Consider the following 9,332-nt stretch of genomic DNA (forward strand, 5'->3'; position numbering starts at 1 on the left):
TTAAAAGTAGAGGTAGTTTGGTGTAATGGTTAAAATGTTGGGCTAGAAACAAAGATGCCGTGAGTTCTAGTCTTCTCCAGGTGTAAAATCTGGTGGGTGACTTTTGGCCAATTGCTCTCTCTCTCTCTTAGCCCAAACCACCTCACAAGATGTGAACTTATTCAGAAGGTTTTTCCTGAGTGTCTGCTGCCTGGAAAATATGCACATCATCAAATTTCCAGCCCTTGCAGAAATGTTAGGAAACAAAAGAGAAAGTGGGTGGAGACAGACATGAATTTAGTGCAGTTCGAAAACGTGACTCTTTCATTCAAAAGGAACTCTGGAGCAAGAAACTTTGCAAAGCTGGAACTCTAAACCCCAAAGATTTGTGATCACATCTCTGCAGGTCATAAACTCCTTTCTCCTGGCTTTTCCACTCAATCATGGAGCTTTTAAGAAGTAAATGGGAAGAGTTGGATCCAAGGTTCCTGAAACGTTCAAAACTGGTGGAAGTTGAAGGAACCTCTTTACTTAATAATACTGCTGCAAATCTGGAGCTCTTAAGGAATTTTAAAGCCCAGCCTGATGACCTTCTCATTTGCACTTATCCCAAAGCAGGTAAGTGGGGAGGAGATGTGGAAGAGCATGACGAAATAGTTTTGGGGGAAGAGGTATGAAGCTTAAAGTAGAAAGACCAAAGAACAGGAACCCAATCTTTAGATTGATCTATCTGTTCTCCACGTTCCTCATACCAGGGACTACCTGGATGCAAGAAATAGTGGACATGATACAGCATGGAGGAGACAAACAGAAATGTGCAAGGGCTCCCATATATGAACGGATTCCCTTCATAGACTTGTTTCCTATAAAACCCATACCTTCAGGTGAGTAACACGTACTGCTTCATGGGGCTGATGAGAAAGGTTTTCCTTACCACGAACCTAAACAATGTCCATCCCTCTCCCACCCACCCCCATCCCTATGTTGCAGGTTTGGAAATAGCAGAGGCAATGTCTTCCCCGCGCACCCTGAAATCTCACCTCCCAGTCCAGCTTCTCCCACCTTCCTTCTGGGAACAGAATTGCAAGGTTAGAACAACTGCAATATGGTTGATGGAATCTCAGTTTTTCAAGGTAGACCAGATAGGAAAACGAAAGTCATGCAGGCCAATCTTACTTTTGTTATAAGGTTATGGAAATAGAATCTTGGAAGTCTGAATGCACTTCCGTCTTCCCTTCCTTTACCTTCATGAGAACTAGGGACAGTCATGTCTGAGATGTTTTCTCGGGTTACATTCTGTTCCAGACTCAAATTTCTGTTATCTGACCAATATCTTAGTAGAGGATCTTCCTCCTGTCTTGAAAGTCATTCCTTCTCCCCATTACAAGGGAAAGCAAATATTAATTCTCATCTGAATTCAGCCTCAGTACACTTTTCAGCTTCCTAAATTAAACCAAGAGCTTATATGCTCATAAGAAGAGGAAATGTAGGAACATAAAAGTGAGAGGCTTAATAGGTTGAATTTGGCAGGGTTTGAAGCTTGCACAGATTAGGATAATTTTATGTGCTGGAAAAGAGGCAGTGAATAGGAATTACATAAGAAAGAGCAAGATGTGTGTTTGTGTGAATGTGTATGTGTATGTGTATGTATATGATTTTGATTATGTGCCACCAAGTCAGGGTCAACTCTTAGAAACCAGGGCTTTTTTTGTCATACAACGCACCAGAACGGAGTTCTGGCACCTTTTTTCGACGGATTTTCCAGAGTTGCATTCTTTGCCTATTGTTTCTCTTCCTATCCTTGTTTGTTTTTGAAAATGCCCTGCTGGTGGTACGGTGCGAGCGGGGTCCCCTCCAGTGCTGTCTGCCTCCTCTAGGAGGAGCCATGCAGTGCCGGAGCACCACAGCCAGAGCGTGGCTTGATTGGCTAGGTCGGACCATGTGGTGGGGAAGCTGATGGGGGTGGTGGGAGTCACATAAACATGGAGGCCATCTTTCACGAGAGGGTGAGTGAGTGTTTTGCCTTAGAGAAAGTGGGGTGTGAGGTTAAAAAGAGGTGAAGCAAGAGGAAAGAAAAGCGGCTGGAGTGGAAGCTTGCTCAGCAGTGAAACTTTGCTGTTTCAGTTCTTTGGGTAGTTCAAAGGTTGGGATGTCTACGAAAATCTCTTTTTAGTCTTTTATACCTTATATTCAAACTGCAGAGGGGAAGAATAAGAATAAAGCCAATGTCTTGTGATTTGGAGGTATTATTATTATTAATAATATATATATATATTAATTATGTATTGGTCAAATGTAAAGTAGACCTACAGTAGAGGTAAAGGTAAAAAGGTAAAAAATAGGGACGTGGTGGCTCAGTGGGTTAGGATGCTGAGCTTGTCGATCAGAAGGTCGGCAGTTTGGCGGGTCAAATCCCGAGTGCCGCGTAGCAGAGTGAGTGCCTGATACTCGTCCCAGCTTCTGCCAACCTAGCAGTTCGAAAGCATGTAAAAATGCAAGTAGAAAAATAGGGACCACCACGGTGGGAGGGTAACAGCGTTCCATGCGCCTTTGGCATCTAGTCATGCCAGCCACATGACCACGGAGACGTCCTCGGCAAGCGCTGGCTCTTCGGCTTTGAAACGGAGATGAGCACCGGCCCCTAGAGTCAGAAACGACTAGCATGCACGTGCGGGAGAACCTTTACCTAAATTAAAAATAATCTGTTCACTGACAAAGTTTCAACATTGATTTGTTTCAAGTCACTATCCATATTAAACTCCAAATTGTTTCCACCTTGTTTGACAACTTCTTAAAAATAATCTAATCTTTTACAAACAAGCAAATTTTGTTTTATTGGGCCAATTTCATTGCACAAAGAAAGCTGACATTTCCACTTATTAGACTAAATGGGTATGCCAGTGGTAAATGTCCCAAAAGATTAATAAAATGCCTTCTTGTAATTTAAAGCCACACAGTGCATGGTAACATTAATAGAATAAACTTACCTTGAACAAAATCCTAGTCTTGTAGATACATTAAAAACTGAAGGCTTTTTTTTCAATTACAAAGGTAAACCTTGTAGGGTAGGCAAGGCAGGTTATTTCACGTGTGTGAGTTCTGGAACCTTTTTTTTTTTTTACAAAAAAAGCACTGTTAGAAACCACATAGATATATGTATGCATGCATATGAAAATGTTATCCTATAGTCTTTCTGGTTTTCTGTCCTTTCTGCAGATCATTTATGTCGCTAGGAATGTTAAGGACACCATTGTTTCCTATTACCATTTTCACCGCATGAACCAGGTGATGCCGGAGCCAGGGAACTGGGATCAGTTTTTAGAGAACTTCCTTACAGGAAAAAGTAGGTGGAAGCCACAGAAATAATAGGTATGAAAAGCATGTGGGAGGCGATTGTTTGCTGAATCCCCAGCAGCAATATGTGATCATGCCATCACGATCAATTTAATTTATTAAATTTACTTGCCACCCATGTTGCCATAAGGAAACTTTGGATGGCAGTCACCATTGGGCCTATAGTAAACATGAAGCATAGCTACCAAACTACTCTTGAAAAAGAGGCATGGATCTCTCTATACCAAAGATAATTTTGTGACTTCTGGAAAAAAAAAAAGGTTAATGATTTTTCCCTTAAATCTGAGAAGCTGAAAGGCATCATTTCCCCAAGAACTATAGTTCCCATCATTCTCAACCAAGATAGTTCATCACCCATGACAGCCATTTTGAGGGGAAAGGTGGTAGTCCTAGAGTTATGAAGCAGAAAGAATAGTGAGGTAAATCAAGATTCTCTTGTCATTTTTTTTGCAGTTGCCTGGGGCTCTTGGTTTGAGCATGTCCGAGGCTGGTGGGAGGCTAAGGACCGTCACCCAATTCTGTATATCTTTTATGAAGACATAAAAGAAGTAAGCTCCTTATGTGCGCACATACACACAGGATACACCAAACAAATCTCAAACATGAGATAGGAGATAACAAATACAAGCGGTAGGGCCTAAGGAAAGTTCATTGTGCATGGCCCATCTTACGAGCCACAGCTCTCGGCAACTCAGAACAACAGTATCAGGAACATTAAAAAAACTCAAAACAATAAGATCTCAATTCCTAGTGTCCTAAACCAATAGTCTCCAATATATAAGAAGCCATAACCAGATTCATATCTGGGGAGAGAAGGGCAATCAGGTTTTTAAGTCTTCCAGATAACTAGGAGGGTGGGGGGCCTGCCAGATCTTGGGTGGCGGGGTAATTCCTAGGGCAGGGGCTGCTACTCAGAAGGCATGCTTCCTGGACCCACTAGATGACATATACGGGAAGGGATCTGGATGCACCCATCCTATTGGACATGATGGATAGGAAGGTGATCCCATAGATAAACTGGGCCTGTAACATGCGGGGTTTTAGAGATGATAATCAGCACTCTGAATCACAGCTGGAAAAAAACTGGAAGCCAGTGTTATACTATAGATCAGGGGTCCCCAACCCCTGGTTCGTGGACTGGTACCGGGCCGCAGCATGCCAGCAAGTGGGTTGCGCAAACAAGTGAAGCCCCATCCATGGGATGCAGGCAACACACGAAAGCATGTCCCCTCCGGTCCACGGAACAAGCTCTTTCCACCGAACCGGTCCCTGGTGCCCAAAATGTTGGAGGCTGCTGCAGTAGATAAAATAAAATAAAATAAAAATAATAGGCAAACATAGATAAAATACAAATGATTACAAGAGAAAATTTATACAAGGTGCTCCGGTTAGGGCCCAAAGATGAGGTATAAAAATGCTCATTTTGTTGGAGAACAGAGCTGACAGATAATAATAATAATAATAATAATAATAATAATAATAATAATAATAATAATAATAATAATAATAATAATAATAATAATAATAATAATAATAATAATAAGTTGGAAGGGACCTTGGAGGTCATCTAGTCCAACCCCCTGCTCAGGCAGGAAACCCTATACCATTTCAGACAAATGGCTGGCCAGTCTCTTCTTAAAAACTTCCAGTGTTGCAGCATTTACCACTTCTGGAGGCAGGTTGTTCCACTGGTTAGTTGTTCTAACTGTCAGGAAGTTTCTCCTTAGTTCTAGGTTGCTTCTCTCCTTGACTAGTTTCCATCCATTGCTTCTTGTCCTGCCTTCAGGCGCTTTGGAGAATAGCTTGACTCCCTCTTCTTTGTGGCAGCCCCTGAGATATTGGAACACTGCTATCATGTCACCCCTCGCCCTTCTCTTCATTAAACTAGACATACCCAATTCCAGCAACTGTTCCTTATATGTTTTAGTCTCCAGACTTCTAATCATCTTTGTTGCTCTTCTCTGCACTCTTTCTAGAGTCTCAACATCTTTTTTACATTGTGGTAACCAAAACTGGATGCAGTATTCCAAGTGTGGCCTTACCAAGGCATTGTAAAGTGGTATTAGTACTTCACTTGATCTTGATTCTATCCCTCTGTTAATGCAGCATAGCACTGTGTTGGCTTTTTTGGCAGCTGCAGCACACTGCTGACTCATATTGAATTGATTGTCCACTAGGACTCTGAGATCTCTCTCACAGTTACTACTATTGAGCAAGGTACCACCTATACTATACCTGTGCATTTGATTTTTCCTGCCTAAATGTAGAACCTTACTTTTTTCACTAACTGAGAAAAGAGCAAGCTCCATTTTCTAACCATTTCAGTCAAGAAAGCATCAAAACATAGCAAGAATTCTCTCCATATTTGTCCTAGGATCCGGACAGAGAAATCCAGAAGGTCGCTCAATTCCTCGACTTCAAACTCCCGGAACCAGTTCTGAAGGAGGTCGCTGAACATACAAAATTTGAGACGATGAAAGCCAACTCCATGGCCAATTACCACACTTTGCCTGCCTTCGTGATGAACCAAGACTTGTCGCCCTTCCTAAGAAAAGGTGAGGAACAGAACTGAAGTTGAATGTTAATAGGAGGGGCTGCTGAAGTACTCAGGAATAGTGGCAAAAAAACAAACAAATGCAAAGCACAAGCATCAACTTCAGAAGAGTTGTGAAGGAACACTCTAAGTTGTCCAGTTTGCAAATCTAGACATCTCAGGATAGAACAGTCCAGAACAGAAATTCGCAGTGAATAACTTGATCTATTAAAAATGCCCGTAGATGCATTTTTAGGGCGTATCTTCATTTTTAATTATTTATCAGCATACATGAATTAGCAGGGATGAAACAACTGGTTGTACATGGTTGACAGGATTTTTCCTTATATATTTTACTGCTAGTGTTGTTTCAACCACAAAGGATGCAGCCGTAGATAGGAGGAAAAGGTGCCAAATAGTTGGGAAGAATGGATGTGGATCATATATAAAGCAGGAGAGTTTCAAATCAGAAATCTATTGTACGTGCAAGAGGTTTTTTCTACTTAGTCCATTAGATGGCAGTCACAGTTTGTGATTTTTTTTTTAGAAAAGAAAGTTAAAAAGTTGAATCTTTTGTTCTGAGACGGTAGCTAGGATATGAGTTGACAGCATACAGTAACAGAGTTCGAAGGGATCTTGGAGGTCTTCAAGTCCAACCCCCTGCTCACACATGAGCCCCTATAATATCATTTCAGAAAAATGGCTGTCCAATCCTGTCTTAAACCCCTGCAGGGATGGAGCACCCACAACTCCTGGAGGCAAGTTCCAAAAGTGCTTTTCAAAAGGCAACTGGACTTTCTTGGTTTTTCTTTGAAAACATTTCGCTCAACTTGTGATCCACAGGTCTGCTGGGGGACTATGATGTCATCACAGGGGGTCTGCAAAGGCTTGAAGAAATGTTGTGACTTAAATCTTGAGTTAAGACTTGGCAGTCTGTGGCCACAAAGGGTATTTAAAGCGGGTCTGTGGTGAAGAAAGGATTGAGAACCACTGCACTAGCATTCAGTTGCAGTTACATGGGAAGACATTTTAGAGGCAGGATTCAGAATGGCTTTACCCTGAACCTTCTCAATACAGGTAGTCTCTCACTTAGGAACAATCGCTTAGTGACTGTTCAAAGTTATGATGGACCTACCTGGGGTTACTTATGACCCAGATTCGAAGTTCTGATTGTTGGAAGTTTTATATCCAAATATATTTTATTCTATATACTGTTTCCATCTTCCCTTAAAATATTAGTTGAGACTCTAGAAAGAGTGCAGAGAAGAGCAACAAAGATGATCAGGGAATGGGAGACTAAAACATATAAAGAACAGTTGCTGGAATTGGGTATGTCTAGTTTAATGAAGAGAAGGACTAAGGGTGACATAATAGCAGTGTTCCAATATGTCAGGGGTTGCCACAAAGAAGAGTAAGTCAAGCTATTCTCCAAAGCACTTGAAGGCAGGATAAGAAGCAACGGATGGAAACTAATCAAGGAGAGAAGCAACCTAGAACTAAGGAGAAATTTCCTGACAGTTACAAGAATTAATCAGAAGTTGTGGGTGCTCCAACACTGGATGTTTTTAAGAAGAGATTGGACAACAATTTGTCTGAAGTGGTATAGGGTTTCCTGCCTGAGCAGGGGGTTGGACTAGATAACCTCCAAGGTCCCTTTCAACTCTGTTATTCAATTCTATCCTATTAAAAGAATCCACAATGGTCTAAGAATCAGTGTATCCACGTTAATCAAATTAGCAAACTTCATCAAACTACAAAATAAGTTACCCAGACCTAATCCACATAATCAAAGGATAAGGTCTGCAAACACAGAGTTAATTAAATAATGTCTCCCAGGGGAACTGCATATTCATAAGAATAAACACACCCACGTACAGATCACCACACAGATGCACCTCTCAAGTGTCACCCTACAATCAGCATGTAACACTCCGGACAAGCTCCCCCTATAAAAATCTGCTGCTGTACCCCATATCTCTGCAGCCTGCCCCCAAATGCAAACTGTTTTGCATTTAGGAATAAATATTTCTACTTTCCTTGCAGTTGTCTGGATCTCATTTTTATTTATCCTTGCACAGCCCCGACTTGAATTGGAACCCCAAATTATTCTTCTGACATGATGGTCAGGAGCCCCCCCTCCCCACAGTCACATGACTGAACTTCAGGTGGGCAAGCAGGCCACAATTATGGCCATTTAAGTGTTCCATGGTCACATGGCCACTTTAGAACATTTTGCCCCAAACTAGTATTTATTTCTGCTTTTTGGCGAAACCGTACCCATCGCAAACCACTGGTACACTTAAGGACTGCTGTGTTCGCTTAATGACCATCGTATTTGTTTTACGACTACTATGGCTACTTAATGATTGCTGCAAAAAAAAGAGTAAAATTGGGTCAGTCACATGACCAACCTATGTTACTACCATCAAAACGTGTGACCTTAAAGGGCAGGCTCCATTTCTGACAGAAATTGAGGACTACCTGTATTTCATTGACAATCTGTATTCACACGCAGATCTGGTGTTCTATTTGTAATCCTCCTCCCCTCATATTCAATCTCTCTGGGGACCGGTTGGTCCAACTGTAGGGACCCTCTGAAAGAAAGAAGGATGCACTCCATTGCTGAAGTAAAAAAATAGTTGTAAAAGAGCTCAGAAAACACGATTCGCTGATTTTGTTTTCTTGGATTGTTTCCCACCTATAGGCATCGTAGGAGGCTGGAAGGAGCATCTTACTGTGGCTCAAAATGAAAAGATCGATGAAATCTGTTCCCGGTTATTAGCAGGCAGTGGCCTGGTCTTCCGCACTGAGCTGTAAGGCTTGAGAATAATGTTATTAATACCTGCCTGTGTCATTTGCATGTGTTCAATTGTTGGAAGTCAACACCCACCCACTCTCACAGAGAAGGAAATATTTGGGGTAGGGGATATTACAAAGGACAGAATATTATATTTCCCCAAAGGAAAGCAAGCGCAAGTCTCTCTGCCCCAAGCAGAAACCAGGTCTGTAGAAATGCAGATTTGATAATCCTTTCAAAAAGATTGGAGCCAGGAAGCTTTGAGCTGATGGGATTAGAAAGACAAAGATCCCTAGAACCAACACCCCTCACCCAGTGGTAGGATTCAGCCGGTTCACACCAGTTCAGTAGAATCGGTAGCTAATTTCTTTTGAGTTCGGAGAACTGGTTAATGCGTGGCAGAAACGCCCCCCCTTCCCACCCCCGATCGGACCCGTGCGACTTTTTCCCAGCTCCAATGCAGTCCTCTGTCACTTCCTGCATCGCCGTGGGCAGCCCCACAAACAAAAGACATTTGTGTGACTAAAAAAAAAAACTTTCAATCAATCAATTCAAACTTCAAGAGATCTTTTTTTTTCCATGAGAAGTTGGATATTGATTGACTGAACTTATGTTTTTATGCAGACCCACAAACAAAAGAAGTTTGTGGTACTAAAAACATAAGTTCAG

The 9,332-nt window shown here is 41.8% G+C and overlaps 1 protein-coding gene across 1 annotated transcript; it reads left to right on the plus strand.

Annotated features, from left to right (window-relative positions):
- Positions 1 to 422: 422 nt before the first annotated feature.
- On the plus strand, positions 423 to 8,700 carry LOC308676666 (sulfotransferase 1C2-like; the record flags this gene model as incomplete). The annotated part of the gene is made up of 7 exons (XM_081342654.1): positions 423 to 597; positions 735 to 863; positions 970 to 1,067; positions 3,196 to 3,322; positions 3,787 to 3,881; positions 5,708 to 5,888; positions 8,571 to 8,700. 7 exons carry the CDS (start codon positions 423 to 425, stop codon positions 8,681 to 8,683), a joined length of 918 nt encoding a protein of 305 aa, XP_081198780.1. The 3' UTR covers positions 8,684 to 8,700.
- Positions 8,701 to 9,332: the final 632 nt, after the last annotated feature.

Source organism: Vipera berus, assembly GCF_964194415.1.
Source record: "Vipera berus genome assembly, chromosome: W".
NCBI classification, from domain to species: Eukaryota; Metazoa; Chordata; class Lepidosauria; order Squamata; family Viperidae; genus Vipera; species Vipera berus.